Source organism: Solanum tuberosum, unplaced genomic scaffold (genome assembly GCF_000226075.1).
Source record: "Solanum tuberosum cultivar DM 1-3 516 R44 unplaced genomic scaffold, SolTub_3.0 scf00136, whole genome shotgun sequence".
NCBI lineage: Eukaryota > Viridiplantae > Streptophyta > Magnoliopsida > Solanales > Solanaceae > Solanum > Solanum tuberosum.
In genome coordinates, this window is record NW_006239061.1 from 363,220 (window position 1) to 382,696 (window position 19,477).

At 31.3% G+C, this 19,477-nt stretch overlaps 2 protein-coding genes across 2 annotated transcripts; both read right to left on the reverse strand.

Moving 5' to 3' along the window:
• Positions 1-4,374: 4,374 nt before the first annotated feature.
• LOC102591566 ((-)-camphene/tricyclene synthase, chloroplastic-like) lies at positions 4,375-7,236 on the reverse strand. The gene is made up of 7 exons (XM_006351667.2): positions 7,024-7,236; positions 6,658-6,928; positions 6,091-6,487; positions 5,772-5,990; positions 5,437-5,575; positions 5,089-5,337; positions 4,375-4,741 (listed from the first exon to the last, which is right to left on the reverse strand). Exons 1-7 carry the CDS (start codon positions 7,234-7,236, stop codon positions 4,445-4,447), a joined length of 1,785 nt encoding a protein of 594 aa, XP_006351729.1. The 3' UTR covers positions 4,375-4,444.
• Positions 7,237-10,741: 3,505 nt separating this feature from the next.
• LOC102591915 ((-)-camphene/tricyclene synthase, chloroplastic) lies at positions 10,742-13,912 on the reverse strand. Its single transcript, XM_006351668.2, has 7 exons — positions 13,617-13,912; positions 13,247-13,523; positions 12,739-13,132; positions 11,736-11,957; positions 11,480-11,618; positions 11,134-11,388; positions 10,742-11,051 (listed from the first exon to the last, which is right to left on the reverse strand). The coding sequence occupies exons 1-7, from the start codon at positions 13,869-13,871 to the stop codon at positions 10,749-10,751; spliced, it is 1,845 nt and encodes a 614-aa protein (XP_006351730.2). The 5' UTR covers positions 13,872-13,912; the 3' UTR covers positions 10,742-10,748.
• Positions 13,913-19,477: the final 5,565 nt, after the last annotated feature.

Here is a 19,477-nt window from a genome sequence, read left to right on the forward strand (position 1 = left end):
TAACAAAAATAAAAATACCGACCTCCAATGGTCGGAATTTCAACATTACAAAAATAAAAATACCGACCTCTAGAGGTCGAAATTTAAAAAAATGAATATTCCGACATAAAATAAAAATCGACCTCGAGAGGTCAGTAAATACCGACCTCCAGAGGTCGGTATTGAATAGCGACCAAGTTTTTTCCGACCTAAGCTGGGATGTCGGTTTTAGGTCGGTATTCACTATTTTTTTAGTAGTGCGGGCGAATCTGGCACCTTGCTCTGCGTCGCGGACTTGCCTCCCCATTTCATAAAGTTTGTATTCGCGTCGCAGAGAGGTCATGGACCTCTCTGCCTCAAAAGTTAATTCGCGACCAAATATTTTAATTCATCTCCGCATCACGGACTTGCTTTCAGACAATGATTTCTTAATCGTTTTTCATGTTTAACTATCTAAAAACACTCCTAAACATGACAAGATCATTCGTATCACAAATCACAACCTTGAATTCATAAATCACATTCAAGGTAGAGTTGAGAGTCAAGTCTTGAGAGTTCTCTCAAACTATTTTTGAGTAAAGTCCCTTTGAGTCCTTTGAAGAGTCTTCTACAACTTCTAATAACTTGTTTCAAAACTTCGAGTAAGTGAGCATGAGAGTGAGGATAATGTATTCATGAGTCTACACTATCACCTAGATCCTTCATATCATGAACCATAACTCTTGAATTCATAATTCACATTCAAGAGAGAGTTAAGAGTAGAGTTCAAGAAAGCCTTTGAGTTCAATTGTGAATCCTTTGAGATTCATCATCGATTTGAGTTAAGTTTTGAGATGTAAGTATGAGAATGAGAAGAATCGTATGCCTGAGTTCCTTATTGATATTTTGACCCTTGAGTCAAGTCGTTCATGCCCATAACTTCCGCATGAACTCCATCAATTTAGTATCTTTGAAAGGAGTAGTATCTTCAAGTTTTAAGTCTTGAGTATTGAGTTCCTAAACCTTCCGAGATTATAATCCTAATCATGGGACTATTACCTATTACCCATGAAGTCCATGAGTTGAGTTGTTCATGCCCATAATTCCGCATGAAAATTATAAGTCGATCAATCTTGAGATGAGAAGTAGCTTTGAGTCCTTGAGTTGAGTAGTTCATGCTCATAATTCCGCATGAACCCTCTGAGTTGAGCATTCTTGAAATTAGTAGTATAATTGAAGTTCTTGAGTTTCAAGTATTGAGATCTATCTATGGTTATTGAAAACCTTGCATCGAGTCGTTCACGTCCATAATTCGGCATGAACCATATTTTAAGAAGTCTTTTACAAATGTTTTAACTTTGTTTTAAGACTTAAGTTTTGAGTTCAATAAAGAGTAAAAGTTGAAGTTCATTTCTATAAAAGTATATGGGGACTATGTATTCCAAAAATTGTTTAAAATGTTTTCACATTTAAATAAGAACGGAAAACTGAGATTTTCAAAAGAGCCTTTGAGCTAGTTTTTCAGTAAAGAGCCTTTGGGCTAGTTTTTAGTTAAAGAGTAAATGCTTTCACAATAAAGCAAGAGAGGAAACCTTGATTTTCAAAATAGCATTTGAGCTAAGATTTTGAGCAATTATTTCAAATCACAGAAAGAAGTATGTTTTAAACATAAAGAGCTAGTATCATATTTTGGGAGTAGTATTGAGCACCAATATGGGGACGAGCTTGAGTTTAGATAACTCACGTCTCAATAAACCATGTAGCCATCATGGGTAGAAAAGGGTCATATTTTTTAGATGAATCATTTTTGCATAGACTAGTGGATCCACTTAGTAGTCCAGGTCCTATACCTGTGGCAAGGTATAGGATGCGCTGGCAGCGTGAGGAAGATCGTTGTATTATCACAATAGCTCTTATGTGATGGTTGTCGGTTAGAGAAGCTCCCACAACAGTACTTCGTATTTTTATATACATCACTTTATTTGTATTTTTACATACATCTCAGAATTATTTGTATTTTTGCATACACACATAGTTGACATCATGTTTTAAACAACTTTTCTTTAGATTGTACTTGTTTTAAACTGCTTTTTATTGAAATGAGTTCGGCTATGTTAAGTTGAGTTTAGCCAGGTAAGTTCTTCAGTTCCTTTCAGATTCTTTTCAAGCTTATGTTTATGTTTTAGTAATTTCTCTTACATGCTCGTACATTCCATGTACTAAGCCATTTGGCTTGCATCTTCTCATGATACAGACACATGTATTCAGGATCATCAACAGGAGATTCGTTGATACATCCGGGAGTTCGAGTTACCTATGGTGAGCCTCCTTGTTTTCGGAGAATTTCATTTACTTTTCAGTTTAGTCAGGATGTCGTGGGTCTTGTCCCGACTTCCATCTTTATCAGTTAGAGGCTTCATCGATAGTCAGTATAGTTGAGAAGTTTGTATTATTCATTTATTTTATTAAATGTTTTAAAGACTTAAGTTGCCTATTTTATGGCGAGTTGAATAATTTATTTTATTCAGAGTTTCTTTTGAGTTAAATCTTTCTATTTAAGTTTCATGAATTTTATTCAATTTTAAGCTTTTGCATGCTTGAGTTAGTCTTCCGCTTGTAGTCAGTCAGGATGAGGGTTCGCTTGGGGACCATCAATGATCTTCGAGTGCGGGCCACGTCCAGGATGTAGATTCGGGTCGTGACATGATCAATAAAGTAGTGGTGATGCAGTAATTTGTAGGCCATTGAGAGAACACATTTTGTCACAATTAACCTCTACCTCAAAAGTGGCCCAGGGATCACATTTTCATTGTATGGATTTGACCAAATAAGTTTCTTAATAGAAAAGCATATTTTTATAAATTTTTTGTTAAATAAGTGCATGTTATAATATGATTAAAATGTCGATATTATTCGTAAATATTTATCAAACAAAAAAATTGTCATTTTTTAAAAACTGACTGAAAAGAAAAATATCACATAAATTAAGATAAACATTTATTAAAATCATTTTATTTGAAATTTTTGAATTTGATTGATCACTTTTTTTATCAATCTAATATCTTATGTTTAGTGACTTAAAAATGTTTTAAGAGTTTAATAGTTATATTTGGATAACTTTTAAACATAGGAATATAATTTAAATAATAGCCTTAAAAGGCGAAAATTGCATAGCTCAACTGTTATTAAGGTAAAAATTAAAATAATAGGTCATAATTCTTTACTTGTTTGCTTTATTTTGTTTAGTTACAAAACAAAACTAATCAACAAAATTTATTACTATTATGGACCGCTGCATCAAAGAAAAAAAAAGAGGTTCTTAAGCTTAAAAATGTTTTGATAAAAATTTTCAATGAGTTAAAATAAAAATAAAATAGGTTTAGTTCAAATCAAATCAACTTTTCAATTAACAGAATACAAATGTTAAATTGGGTAAGTAAATAATTAGAATCCGCTCAAAATTAAGCGGATTGGACGGATTTTTTTTTTCAAGAAATCATTTTATCACCTCCTAGCTAGCTCGCAAATTATATCAGAAAAATAAAACGCATTAGTTGAGTTTCATGTGATAAGCTTAATCAAGAAAATATGCGGAGAGTTTTAAATTTGAAACCTCCATTTGAGAGATCAATCACTTGATCGACCAACTCGATCACCTTGTGTTCCTTCGTTTTGTCTTCATCGTGTTAAAGTCATTTGACGTAACTGCAGGACTTCTATTTAAAGGATTCTCAAAAACTTTGTTTTCACTAAAGGACTTGCATAGTTGCAATCGAATTGTTTATATTTGTGTTATACACTTGATAAGAGAAAATATTATGTATAAATTTGGTTATTAGGGACATGTTTTTTTTAAGTTAGATTAAAAAAGAATGACACATTTTCTTATTTGATCATGTTTGATGACCATTCTGATCATTTTACGCATGTTGAGTTCTATTTATTTGACAAAAGTATGTTCTTCTATTTAAAAATTTATTTACTATGGGGTCGTTTAAAACATTACAAAATCGTTTCATATTTTTTAAATTCCGTATTCAATTAAATTATATCACATAACTTGAAATACAAAAAATATTAGTACTATATATATATATATATATCTTTCACTCTCTTTGCAGGAAATAGTTGAATTGAGTATTAAAAAAGAGGAGACTGATAGCGAGGGTTGAAAGAAGCCTGACCATATATTAAAACTTTTAATTTCAGTTTTGGTAAAAGAGGATCCATAACTTAAAGGAATATTCTAAAGTTGAAAGGAAAAGAGCAGATGCTGTGTACTATAAGCATGTGGGTTCCGCCAGTACTTGAGAAGCATATTTTTTAACAATTCTTTTGATTTATATTGATGTAAAGAGAATTAGAGTTCAACTAATATTGGACCCTTTTAAATTGAATCCTTAATAATTAGGGTTACAAATATATTTAACATATGTATATTCTTGTTTAAGAATAAAATAAAAGGGTAATAATTCCTTGTCTTAGTTCAAATAATGATAGGGTGAAAGAGTATGTTGGAGATGCTACTTTTAATATCAGTATTTTGAATTCCATGGCTATCTCCTTTCAGATACATACAATGTGCTGTTCTTGCAATATTCTTTGCTATTTCAATAAATGTTTCAGAAAATAGGGAGTTTTCCTTGTGAGCACTACTGTTCATTAATTCCCATGTCTCCTTTATCAAAAATCGTATGTGCTCTCTTGCTTCTTCTTCTGAAACACCCTTTTCGTTCATGTAACACTGAATTGACTTGGGAACGTCGCCTCTTTTCAATTCATCCTGAATTAAATGATAAATAGTAAACATCTATTCATCATTTTTAAGGAGATATAATTTTTTAATTATTTGTATGAAATTGATCATTTTATTTTAACCTAACAGGATTATCAACAAGAGCTTATATTGCTGGAGGGATTTCAACCTATATATTTCAAAATTTATATAGGCACAATGATAAAGCTCTAACACCTTTTTGGTTGGGGCTCTGCACACCAGGAAAAGACTGACGCGATGAGAAACCATTATAAAAGTATTCAACTTTAAGTACTTGTAAAACAAAAATTTAAATTTTTTTTTTTTGGGTAAAATAATTTTGTGTTAGAGAAAGGATATGTATAAAAGCATACCGAAGATGTCCCCAAATCATTGTTGAAACGAAAAATAGTAGCACTCCATCGAATAATGTCAGGATAATTGGTTAAGGAATCCAAGGCCTCTTTGGTAATTTGATTTGTGACAAGGAACAATGCATGCACTAATACCATTGGAACTGCAATTGAGATCCATCCATTATCTATGTATTCTTCTAGACTTGGCTTGTATCCATTGTAGTACCATCTTGCTTCTTGTAAGTATGATTTGCATAAATCTGTCCACTAATTAATAACATATATATAAGACATTTAAATATTGAAGAAAATCGGGAATATTTTGGGAAAAGAAATTATTTATAAAGTAGAATGAATGAATGTTACTGATTTTGTAAGGTAGGGTAGGACGTTGATGTCATGTTTTTTGAGAACCTCATACGCCACTTCATTTGTGGTATTGATGAGTGCAAGATAACATACTTTCATATAATCTGGAAGATTTTCCATTGCTTTTGTATCCCATCTGAAATTAGTTTTTTATATTACTAGAAAATAATTGACTTGTACAGTAATTTCTTCATAAAAATCCCAATTAATCTTGGTAGCAAGCAATGATTATTTAAAGCGTGCACAAATTGATCGATATATATCATAAAATAAAAGAAATACATCTACAATTCTAGCGTGCACCAATAATTTGGCTAAAATTAATTACTGACCTTTGAACAGCAAGAGTGAAGAGTTCCAACTCATCAAGTGTGCCATAAACATCATAAATGTCATCTATGATTCCAACAAAAGCAATGATCTTCGTTATCAATCTTCGAAAGTAGCTGTGTTGAGGCTCAAAATTTGTCCCCACAGCCCAAAACAAATTCTCCACCAGCCTATTCCTTGAAAATGATAATTTTTCTGCCAGGCATATGTTCTTCCACCACCTAATTATATTATTTACATCAAAATTTATGCTACGTATCATCATGTAAGAGATAAATCAGCGCTTCTTAGCATTACCCATTTATTAATTATCTATCTAACCTTGATAGAATTTTCAAATCGTGTTGGTGTGTTGCTTGAACAATGTTGAAGTCCAACTTAGCAAGCTCCAGCAAAAGAGGATTAGCATTTGACATTCTCTCATAAATGCTAATATACCACCTTGTTTCTAATCTTGGCATCATCCAATGTCTTGGAAGTTCCAAGGCATGTACCACTAATTCCATCATTATATTATTGTATTGATCTCCACATGAATGATTGCAAACATAATTCTTTAGATGTGCCTCTGTGAATCGTGTGACATTTCTCAAAGTGGTTTCAGATTCTGATTCCGTAGAGAGAAAAGATGTTTCATATAATTCTAACAATCCTTTTATGTCGTTACAAATACTTTGCTTCACATCACCATTCACGTCCTTGAAATTGTTGAATATATCTACAACACAAAAAAAATTACAGTGGTCACATGTAAAAAATTAGATAGTTCAACCCTCATACTCCTAACTGTGTCACATAAATTGACATATACCGCACCAAATTTGTATATATGTATGTATGTCCTTACATCATCTTACACGGAACTCGGAAGGATACTGAGCTACGTACCTTGAGAGATATGAAAGCCATGTTGTCTCAAGAGCCTAAACTTCAAGGCTGTAGAGTATAATGAATTATCACTACAGCTAATTTGGTCACGTACACTCTTCAATATTTGCATAATTTCATTCTTGAAGTGGTAACTCACTCCAAGCCTTTCTAAATTATCAATCAACTCCAACTTAACATCTAATTCTTCTATTGATCCCTCAACCATCATCATCAAATTCTTCTTCATTTCTTTCTTCACTTTGTCTAACCGCTCCATATAATTATCTCCCTATACGCATGATGCTAAAGTTAATTAATTAGTGATAACAATACAATCATGTATATATATGCAATTAGAGGAGCTAGCGTAACAAAAAAATATACCGCGTAACGATTGTTAACGGACTGAATATATTGAAAGTCCCACATAGTAGGTTTGTAATTCCCTGAACGTCGGATAGTAGTTGGATTTGGTGTAGAGGCTTTTGATACAACTAGTGATGATGATGGCTCCCCTCCACTGATGGAGAATAAACAAGTAGCTGGAGGTGGCCTTGAGGATAGCACCCCTATGTTGTTGAATAATATTGCCTTCATTCTATTGATTCTCTTGTTTAATGTTTTACTTGGTAGTTTTGTTGAAGCCTCAACTAAAAGTTGTCATAAATATATATAGAGAGAAAAAGAGATTCCATACTATACCATTATAAGAAACGGAGTAATTTGTGCTATAAAACATGATTTTTTTCTACCTAATTCCAACTAAATCATCTTACCTGAAAAACACGCAGTGAAAACAGTTTTCAATTGAAATACTAAAAGTGAAATCAAATGATGAAAACGTTCCATGATTTGCTAAAGGACCGTTTCGTGCTGACAGGCTAACAACCAAATTAATTAAAACAAATCGTACTTCTCTTTAATTTATTTCTAGAGAAAATGTTTTGATTTGATGTTTCACCAATATGCATCAGCTACAAAAAGAGAGCATTGGCAAGATATTGTGCAAATCTTATTTGATGCTGACAGCACCGTAATTCAATGTAAATGAGATACTAATTAATCTTGCAAATGCTCTTTTTTTACGTCCAACTTGGTAAAAAAAATAGGAGTAACTATAATTGCTAACGTCATCCACAACACATCTCCCAAATTATCTCCTTTGATAATCCGTGCAAAAAATTATTCAAAATTTGAGTTGAATGTATCTAATAAGTTTGTCTCGTTTTAACGATTTGCTTAAATTCAGTTGAACGGTCCACATCAACAAGGCTGACACAAGAGTCTTGTGACTCCGATACCATTTGCAACGGCCAAGCCTGCTAGTGACGTATTGTCCGTTGTAGGTTTAGACCCGCACGACTTTAAAACGTGTCACTAGAGAGAAAAAGCAATTCCATACGTATCTTTAATTTATTTCTAGATAAAATGTTTGGATTTGATGTTTCACCAAGATGCATCAGCTAGAAAAAGAGAGTATACTTCGGGTGTGTTTGGTACGGTGAAAAACATTTTCTGGAAAATATTTTTCAATTTCTCCATGTTTGGTTGACTTAAATGTTTGGAAAATGTTTTCCAAATTATCAACTCATTTTTCTCAAAGGAAAAAAGGACGGATTTACTCCCGAACTTTAATAAATGGTACGTCTATGCCCTCCGTTATACTTTGCGTCCACATATGCCCCTGCCGTCCAATTATAGGTACACACATGCCCCTTTCACTAACGGACCCCTTATTTTTTACACGTGTCTTAATCCTAATGAACTACCCGTTTGACCTTTTTTTAAAACCCATAAACCAACTATCCGCCCCAGAACCCAATATCCACCCAATTTCCTCTAAAAGGCATCCTAATTAAAAGACCCAAATTAACAGGTCCCGTATCTCACACACAAAAACCCTAGCCTAGTTCTTTCGTCGATTCCAGTTTGTTGGTCGATTCCACCTTGTCTTTGTCGAATCTATCGTGTGTTGGTCATAATTTCGTAGTCAATTTTTCATCTATCTGTCATCTCCCTCATCTTGGCTTGTAAAATGAAGGCACTCAAAGCAAAACTCAACCAATAGAATAGAAGTTTGCAAGGAAATTTTACTCTTAAAGAAAGAACATCCTCAGCCAGTTAGCAGATATAGACAGAATGCTTGCTGTGACGACTTTGACTGAGGATGAAAGCTACATTATTAATGGATTTTGAGGAAGTCAATAAAAATGAAGATTGCTCGATCATGGAAACAAAAGTCTACATCTCTTTGTCTTAAAGAGGGTGATAGGATCACCAAGTTCTTTCACAAAATGGCCATTGTCCATAAAAGATACAATAACATAGAATAATTCATGTACAAGGAGTAACCACTGATGACCCAACAAGGATCAAGGGGAAGATCACTGACTTCTATTAGAAGTTATACACAAAACAAAGATGTGGAGGTGTGTTAGCAATTTTGGATATTGTTTGGTGATTTCAGAAGAAGAAAGGGAGAAACTGCAGGGGAACACAGAACTAGGCTAGGGTTTTGTGTGTGAGATATGGGACCTGTTAATTTGGATCTTTTAATTAGGATGCCTTTTAGAGGAAATTGGGTGGGTATTGGGTTATGGGGGCGGATAGTTGGTTTATGGGTTAAAAAAAAGGTCAAACGGGTCGTTCATTAGGATTAAGACAAGTGTAAAAAATGAGGGGTCAGTTAGTGAGAGGGGCATGTGTGTACCTATAATTGGACGGCAGGGGATTATGTGGACGCAAAGTATAACGGAGGGCATAGACGTACCATTTATTAAAGTTTGGGGATAAATCCATCCTTTTTCCCTTTCTCAAATATAAGGAAAATGACTTCCTTTTTCAAAATTGAGGAAAACATTTTTCAAACTCCACTTCATCCTTTAATTTTTTTTTCTTACCCTACCAATAACGTACCTGACCTTCCCCATTCAAAAAAGAAATTAAAAAATTTAAATTTTCATAATTTTTAAATTTCAAATATATTTTTATCTCTACCCCCAAACCACCCTCCCCCCCCAAAAAAAATTAAAAATTATTTTAAAAAATATTTCAAATTTTAAGATTTTTTTACCGTACCGAACTCCCCTGTCACTCCCGTCATTTTTTATGTTTTTTTTTTGAAAAATATTTCAAATTTTAAAAATTCATTTTATGCCAACTCCCTACCTCTCCCCCCCCCCCCTTCCCCCAAGCTATCTCCATCAAATTTATTTTTTTTAAATAATTATTTTTGGAAAATATTTCAAATTTTAAATTTTTTCATTTTTACGCCACCCCTTACCCCTACCCCATCACCCCCACCCAAGGTATCCCCAACAATTTTTTTTGTTCGAAAGTCTAGGTCAGGTCCTGGGTCAGATCTCAAGGTGGGATTTTGAAACGGTCATCGGGTCTTGTCCTAGTTTGGGTGTCGGGGTCGGATCCTAGATCAATTATTGGGGTTGATTTTTGGATCAGAAATTATTTTCTTAAAAAATATTTTTTAGTCTCAAGCCAAAATAAAGAATATTTTCTGAAAAATATTTTTCATTCACTAACCAAACATTAAAAAATATTTTCTATTCACCAACCAAACATGAAAAAATAAGTTAGAAATCCACTTGTTCATACCAAACACACCCTCCATCGGTTATTTGTGCATCCCAATATGCATCAGCTAGAAAATATTACTTATTTGATTTGATTTGATTTGATTTGATGTTTCACCAATACTGGACGTGTTCATATACTCCATCAGTTATTTTATGTGACATTATTTTCTTTTTACTCGGTCTAAAAAAGAATGTTACTTTACTATAATTAAAAATATTTTAATTTTAAATTCCCCTATTACCCTTAATGATAGGATTTGTAGTCACACAAATATATAACAAATGTATTAAACCACAAATTTTATAAGTTTTTTTTTCTTAACAACAACGTACGTACCACAATAAAATAGGACAAAGAGTGTATTTATTTTCATTATAATTTGCATCACTTATCATCGAGCTAGCCAAAATAATTTTGGCCCTTCCATAGATATGTATCGAAAAGAAATGCATAAAAATCTGAAGTATAGTACATAATGAGTATTTATGAAAAGACCAAACAAAAGGGTAGGAACTTTACGGAATGGAAATAGTGATGTGTTCAAAAAATAATTTGGAAATGCGATTCTGAATTTCAGAATTTTGAATTCCGTGTCCATCTCCATGCTGGTACATGGTCTGTCCAGTTCTTGCAACATTTACTGCACATCCCATGAATTTTTCACAAAATAATGAATTATCATGTTGAGCTGTGTTTATCATTTTCCATGTCTCATTCATCATTAAATTGATATGTTTTCTTGCCTCTTCTTCACTAGCGCCATTCTCTTTCATGTAACACTGAATTGATTTCGGAACGTCACCTCTTTTCATTTCATTCTGAAGTAATAGGAACAAAAATTTGAGTGTCTGTTTATTTAACCTATATATGTAATTAATTGAAAAGAATAGAAAAACGTACAGATGATGTGGCTAAGTCATCGGTAAGACGAATAATAGTAGCAGACCAACGAATTATGTCAGGGTACTTGTTTGAGAATACGTATTCCAACACCTCTTTGGTAATTGGATTTGTGACTAAGAAAAATGCATTCACTACCATCACCAGACTTCCAACTGAAATCCATGCATTTTCCATGTATTCATCCACACTTGGTGTATATCCATTGTAGTACCATCTTGCTTCTTGTAAGTAAGCTTTGCATAAATCTGCCCACTAATTTTATATATATGCATATGTCTCAAATATATAGTACTAAAAAATAAGAAATAAGGGAATAAATTCAAGTAGAAATATTTTTAATTACTGATTTTGTAAGGTAGGGCATGACGTTGATCCCTTGCTCTTTAAGAACTTCGTACGCAGTTTCTGTGCTTGTGTTGAAGAGTGCAAGATAACATAGTTTCATATAACATGGAAGCTCATCCATTGCTTTTATCTCCATTCTGAATGTAATCAGAAAAAAAACTTAAAAACATTTCATGTCTGAATTCACGGTCAAATTTAAATTGTTTGACTCTCAAAATTCAAACTGTAACACGTAAATTGAGAAAGTTACTGACCTTTCAATAGCATGAGTGAAGATTTCTAATTCATCAATAGTGCCATAAACATCATAAATGTCATCTATAACTGTAGCCATAGGAGTGACCTTTGTCAACATTATTCGACAGTATCCCTTCTTTTTAGGTTCAAACATCATGCCAGCTATCCATTGGAAAGCTTCCACAATTCTATCCCTTGTAAATGGTAATTTCTCTGCAAGCAATGACTTCTTCCACCACCTTACATGTATGGAAAAGTTATTAATGCTATATAAGAAAACTGTGAACGTACTTAAATTAATGGAAAAATCTAAAGTACATCATCTCCAAAGACTTCTTACAAAACGTCTTTATGAACGGGTGGTAAAATTAACCTATAAGAATATGAATCGCCGATGTCTAATTCTGCTCATCTAAGATTTTAGCCGAAATTGATTCATGATGCCAAAATATATTTTGTTTAGTATAGTTAGATTAGATAAACCATATATAATAAAGAGAAACAAGTTTTATTATAAGAAAACACAACAAAGTCCAAGAAATTAAAACTTAAAAAGAGTTGGACGGACTGGATTATGACCCACTTTAGTCCATTTTGACCCAATACATTTCAGCCCAAATACCCACCACATGGCCTATTATCCAACACGCATGCACTCTACTACTAGTAGTAAAACATATTGACCCGGCTGGATTAATGTATCAGCGCATCAGATTAGTGTATTATGTATAAAATGCGCATCAGATTAGTGTATCATGTATAAAATGTACATCAGATTAGTGTATCATGTATAAAATATAATGTATCTTACTTAACGGTTAATGTATCTCGCGCATCAGATTAATGGATCAGCGCTTATATAATTGTATCCGTTTGAGGGATTTCTGTAATTATAAACTTATAAGGGACAAATGGTAATTTTGCCTTAAAAGTATGTGATTTATGTCCTTTGCCCATTATTATTTTAATTATTTTTAAATTACGGGGTTAATATACAGAAGTTAAACTTAGGTATCTCACCTTGATAGATTTCTTAAATCTTGTTGGTGCATTGCTTGCACAAAATTGAAATCCAACTTAGCAAGCTCGATCAGGAGAGGATTAGCATTTGGGATTTTTTCATAAATGTCAATGTACCACCTTGTCTCAACTCTTAGCATCATGCAATGCAAAGGAACTTCCAGGGCATGGCGCACTAGTTCCACTCTCCAATTCTCTTGATAATCACCATTTAAATTGTGCAAATAGTTTTTTAGATGTGACATCGCGAATGTATTAGCTGACTCCAATAAAGTAGAGGTTTCAGATTTTGTAGAGAGAAATGAAGCTTCATATAATTGTAACAATCCTTTTGTATCATTACAAAGACTTTGCTTAAAGTGACCTTGCTCATCCTTGAAATCGTTCAATATATCTAGAGAAGAAAAAAAACATTTGTAGAAATTTTATTGGTCGAGACATATATAGAACTGACCAAATATGAGAAGATTCATGAAATTAGTTTGGTAATTAGAAACAGGTAGCACACCTTGAGAGATATAAAATCCATGTTGTCTCAAGATCCTAAATTTCAAGGCAGTGTAATATAATGAATTTGCTGACATTGCTTCACTACTACTTTGATCATGTATGCTCCTCAATATTTGCATAATTTCATCTTTGAAGTGGTAACTCACTCCAAGCCTTTGTAAATTATCAATCAACTCCAACTTTTCTAATTCTTGTGATTCCTCATGAACCATCATCATCAAATTCTTTTTAGTTTCTTCCTTCAGCTCGTTAAATCGCTTCATATACTTCTCTCCCTACATAAAAAAAAATTACTGCTTATATATACTCATTTAATTATTGAATACTGAATAACGTAACACAAGGATAAAGAAATTAAATGTACATACCACATAATGATTGTGTGTGGATTGAATGTATTCATAATTCCACATGGTAGGCTCGTAATTCCCTGAACGCCTAATAGGATTAGTTATTCCATTTGAAGATGAAATTAGATTAGTGGAAATATTAGGAGAGTGATTAAGTGGCTGTCCAGTAGAGAGGCTGCAGGCTTTTGATACAAAGGCCTTTGGTGGGCTAAATGATGAAAAAGGGGTAGCTAAATATCTTGTGGAGAATATCGACATGGCTAAATTTTGCATCCCCCAATCGATTTTCTTCAATAATAAGTATTTAAATTGAAAATCTTTTAGATGATTGTGTATATATATCTCCAACTAAAATTAAAGTTCCATATATATAGGGGATATCAAAAGGCACGTTTTCCATTCAACATTATTCTTATAATCTTAATCATTATAAAATAAAAAGAAAACATGTAAAATCAATACATAATTTATGAGCTCTTATTTACATCCATTCCCACAAGTTGATCACTATTCACTAGGCTTCTTTTTATTCGATCTTCAAGTCAAATTAAAAAATGAATAAAATAAGAATCGAAAATATAATAATTTAAAAGGCTAATATAATCATTTCTCCAAAGTCTTACAATATTTCTATTTATAGGATTATGAAATGAATAATAAATAATGTCATGAATATGACTATTAATTATTTTAGATATTATGATAATAAAAAAATTACGGGGTAATGAAAATAAAGACAATTAAGTTTTGCATTAAAGAAAATTAAAAATGATTTTTTAGCAATTTGAAATTGAGCATTTAATATAAAATTTGCATTACATGAAACTCTTGTCAAATTCTTACAATAAAATTCAAGTAATAAAAATTACGACTTAGATTTAAATAAAATAAAAAAATATACATTTTCTCCAATAATCTAGCGGGAGCTTATTAGAATGAAATTCGATCTGTTTATCAAATATCAAGGAGAAGATGAACTTTTCCCTTTTAACAAAAAAAAAAAAAAAAACACCTGCACTAAAATAATCAAATCTTTTGTTACTAAAATATCTTAAAGCAATATATTAGCTATATAATACTATTTTATAAAGTTATAGAAAATATTTGATTCTTGGCCAAAAAGATGAGTAAACTCCACCTAGTTAATCCCTAGCTCCACTGTACATATAAATTCAATCATTTCTTTTGTAACAAAATTTTCTAATGCCTCTATTTATGTAACAACCCATTTGATCGTTTTGAGTACTAGAACTTTTTATTGCATAAAAGACTCTTTCAATAGATTCTAAATAGGTATTTTAGAACTATTTGTAACTACCATTATATAATTAATGGGATAAATTTAATAATTAAATTAGTTTATGAATATTTATTAAATAATTAACTATTAATTACGATCCAAGTCTTAAATTTATTGAATATCATATTTCACTTGGCCCATAGATAGAAATAAAATTAATAAAATCGAGCAATTTTGGTTCACAATTAAATCAGGGGAAATAAATTAGGTGAGAAGACTTACCCGTGCAAGCAGATTAACAGAGATGCCGACGGCGGCTTCAGGTGAGCAAATCAATATTGAGATTGTTGCTCATACAATATGTATTATTATATTATTTTCAAATCTCAACTCAAATTAGATTATTCTTATAATTAATGGGTGGAAGCTTAACTAGTTATAAGATACTTTGCTACGTGAGTTTGATTGGAAAAATTAGACCAAGCATTAATGATCAGTGATTGTGGCCTTGGGTTGGAGGTGTAATTATTACGAATCATATTGTTATTATCATTATTCTTTGGTTTAGGTAGATTGAAGTCCTTGTACAAATTAAATTAACTAATACACGTGGTCCATTACTCCTATAGTTGAAAATAGATTGAAGTTGGCAACATACTCCAGTGAAGTGTAGTTTATACAATTGAATAGGTCAGATTATTACTTATGGCATAGGTGTTACCGTGTTAGCATGGTTCTCGCCACTGATTCATCACTAGTTAGCTTCCATTTTTAATTAATATTATTTTATTATCATAATATAAGGTACGTTTTTATTATCATTAAATATTAGGTGTATCGAATTATTTAAATTCCATTAAAGTTATGACAATTGGAGGAATTAAGACTTACCCTTAGGTTTGAACTTTAGGAAATTAATTATTGAATTAACTGAATGTACTCAATCTCAAAGAACCGATTTCCCAAACGAGCGTGGTGTGGAGGAATGAGTCCTCGTGTGTGTGCTTGATATTGTAATTGATTTCGTACTTGCTTCCATTGTCACTTGTTCATGTTGTTTGTTGCTTATCACCTGTTAAATGCTATAGTTGATTTTATACTATTACTTTATGCATACTAGTTACTAGTTTGAGTCGGCCGATGATATCTACTCAGTACATGTTGCCTTGTACTGAGACCTACTTGTGTTTTTCTTTTGTGGAGTGCAGCGAGTGTACCAACGACTTCAACTCGCCCTTAGCTCTAGCCAGTCTCTAGCATATCAGGTTCCAGGGTGAGCTACTCATTCAAGCTCATGTTGGATTCTCTTGGTTATGGCATGATGTCCTTAGTTTTTGGACATGAACTATTTTATTCATTTATTTTGGTGTCTTTAATACTCTTAGACTTAGTATTTGAAGATTAAATGTCCTTGATGTGATGACTTTTAGGTTTTGGGAATGACATATAGTAGACTTTAATGGATTTGTGTTTCGTACACTAATAAGATTTAAGCTTCCGCATTATGGTTAGTATTTTGTAAGTTAAATGATTAATATATGTTAGGGTTTGAATTTCTTGGTTCGCCCACCTAGAAGGTTAAGACCATCTCCAACCCATCTCTATTTTACTCTCCAATTCTCTATATTTGGAGAGTAAAATAGAGAATGGGGTTCTCCAACCACTCTCTATTTCACTCTCTATTTTACTTTTTTGATTATTATAATATTATTTCTATTATATTATTATCATTTGTAATTATTTTCTAATGTAACATCATTTAAAAATATATTATCAACAAGTTATTACTTCTGCCCAAATTAATAATTTTTCTATTTTATTTTTTAAAAGAAATGGTCACTTTAAATATGCAATTTAAAGTTATTTTAATATTATTTATATTATATAAGATTATTAATTATGTCTCTAATATCTGTAATTATTTTCTAAGTAATATAACATCTAAAACATTATTGAAAGTATACCACTTTCATCCCGAATTAACAATTTTTTTAATTTAATTTTAAATTTTTTTTTTGTCATTTAAATAAGTAATTTAGATTATAATTATTTTTCATTATGAAGTATGCACAAAAATTACATGATAATTCAAACAATCTACTTTTATGTTATATTGACAAATTATTAAACTACACTTTTTAAAGAGCATGCAAATATTTGATGCAATAGTTCAAAATGGAATAGGGGAAGTAAATTAGTACACGAAACAATTGGACACAAGATGAAATTGTTAATTTAAACTAATTTTTAGCTACACATAAAAAATAAGGACAAAAAATGCTTATTTTGAACTCCGTAATATATTAATAGAACATTCATGAGTAGAGGTGTGCAAAAACCGAACCAACCGATAAAAGTGTTATTGGTTTATTATTATTGGGTTATTGGGTAAACAATTTTTTAATGGTTTTATAAAAAAAATTATTGGGTTATCGGTTCGGTATTGGTTTTTAATATTGGGTTATTGGGTAAACCGATAACCCATTAAGACTAGTAATTTACTACTTTTACTTGTACATAAATATTATATATTAATCTTAATACCTTAGTAGTTACTATCTTTGTCCTTTAGCCTTCAATTCACACTTCACAATGGCTTTGAGTTCACAATTTCACATTATAAAAAACGTTAAAATCTAAAGTAAGAACCATATTCCTCTTAATTTCTCTTTGTGTTACGCTTGTATAGTTCTTTTCATCTTTGTTATTATTGTTTCTATTTTATGAGCATTATTGTAAAGTTACAGTATTATGTTTTCGCATCAAATTTATTAGAAAAGTCATATATATTTGTTTTATAAATATTTTCTTATTGGTTAAATCGAAAACCGAACCGTTAAGGACTAAAACCGATAAAAAATATATTATGGTTTGGTTATTGGTTTAAACTATTTAGAAACCAAAAATTGATAAATTGAACCGATAATACATAAAACCGAATCGACCGATGCACACCCATATTCATGAGAGTAACCTAATAGTCTTAAAAGTTGAGTATTTATGTAAAATTTATTTTAAATTTTACGATAATACAATATTTATGATGCAATTATATTTCATCAATGAGTTCATTTTTATTTGAATTGTTCATTAATATGTATTATTTATAATATTTATTGCAATTTATGTTATTTAGAAATTTAGAATAAAATATAATTTTATATTAATGAAGAATTTGAAAAAAAATAAAATTTTGTATTACGTAAAGATTATAGAATGATTATTTGCAAAAAGAAGAAATGATTTATATTATGAAATAAGAAAATAAGAATGAAATATAAATAATAATATAATATTGAGGAGAGAGAAAAAGATTCCTTTTTAGAAAGTAAAATAGAGAATTGAGTTGGAGTTGATTGTCTGAAAAAATAGAGAACTCTATAGTTGAAGAGTAAAATAGAGGATTGTGTTGGAGATGCCATAAGTATGGTGTCACTCATGACTTGTTTTGGGTCCTGACTATTTATAGGACATAATATGGAATATAGTGAACATGACTATTAATAAGAATTAGGAGTTATAATTATCAAAAGTCATTGGAGTAATGAAAATAAACACAATTAAAGTTTTTATATTAAAAAATATGAATAAATTGAGTAGTAATTGACACATTCATTTTTGTACAATAATAATAAATAAAAAAATTTGAAAAAATAGTGAAAAAAAATTGAGAAAAAGAATAAATAGGATCCTTGGCCAAAGAGAGTGTTACATCACTTTTCTTTTATCTAACTTTATATAGATATATAGATATAGATTAGCTCTTGATATACGTTTTTTAAATGCTAGATTTTCTTAATTAGGTATGAAGATTTAGTATAGATGTGATATTAGATTGTGATTAGTAAAATATATCGACCGACCGACATAGAGAGTACTATGATTCGCTAAAGGAACGTTTCGTGCTTGCAGAGTAACAACCAAATTAATTAATTAAAACAAATCGTATTTATCTTTAATTTATTTCTAGAGAAACTGTTTTGATTTGATGTTTCACCAATATGCATCAGCTACAAAAAGAGAGCATTGGCAAGATATTGTGCAAATCTTATTTGATGCTGACAGCACCGTAATTCAATGTAAATGAGATACTAATTAATCTTGCAAATGCTCTTTTTTTACGTCCAACTTGGTAAAAAAAATAGGAGTAACTATAATTGCTAACGTCATCCACAACACATCTCCCAAATTATCTCCTTTGATAATCCGTGCAAAAAATTATTCAAAATTTGAGTTGAATGTATCTAATAAGTTTGTCTCGTTTTAACGGGATTTGTCTAAACTCAGTTAAACGGTCCACATCGACAAGACTGACACAAGAGTGGCTCCGATACATTTGCAACGCCCAAGCCTGCTAGCAGAGGCGGATCCAAGATTCAAAGGTTATGGGTGCCATATCGCCTTTAAATAGACGTATTCTTTAAATTGGTCAAATATTTAACCTATTTTCCCCTTGTAAAGAGCAACTTGGTTGTTGTTCGGCTATTCATCTTTTCAGTTTATAACAACAAATGAATCTGACAACTTGGCGCAAGAATTTTTTTTCCCAATAATATCCTCTATAATAGCACTTGGTGAATTTTCATATTTTAAATACACTCAATAATGACATAGTTAATTATTTATATGTAACAGACTT

Excerpts from the sequence above, each read along its gene's own strand:
- LOC102591566 (XM_006351667.2), bottom strand. The coding sequence starts at position 7,236 with ATGAAGGCAATATTATTCAACAACATAGGGGTGCTATCCTCAAGGCCA. Across the intron at positions 6,488-6,657 it reads TGGCTTTCATATCTCTCAAG|ATATATTCAACAATTTCAAG; the intron begins GTACGTAGCTCA and ends TTTGTGTTGTAG. Across the intron at positions 5,991-6,090 it reads GATTTGAAAATTCTATCAAG|GTGGTGGAAGAACATATGCC; the intron begins GTTAGATAGATA and ends TAATATAATTAG.
- LOC102591915 (XM_006351668.2), bottom strand. The coding sequence starts at position 13,871 with ATGCAAAATTTAGCCATGTCGATATTCTCCACAAGATATTTAGCTACC. Across the intron at positions 11,958-12,738 it reads GATTTAAGAAATCTATCAAG|GTGGTGGAAGAAGTCATTGC; the intron begins GTGAGATACCTA and ends CATACATGTAAG. Across the intron at positions 11,389-11,479 it reads TGCCCTACCTTACAAAATCA|TGGGCAGATTTATGCAAAGC; the intron begins GTAATTAAAAAT and ends ATATAAAATTAG.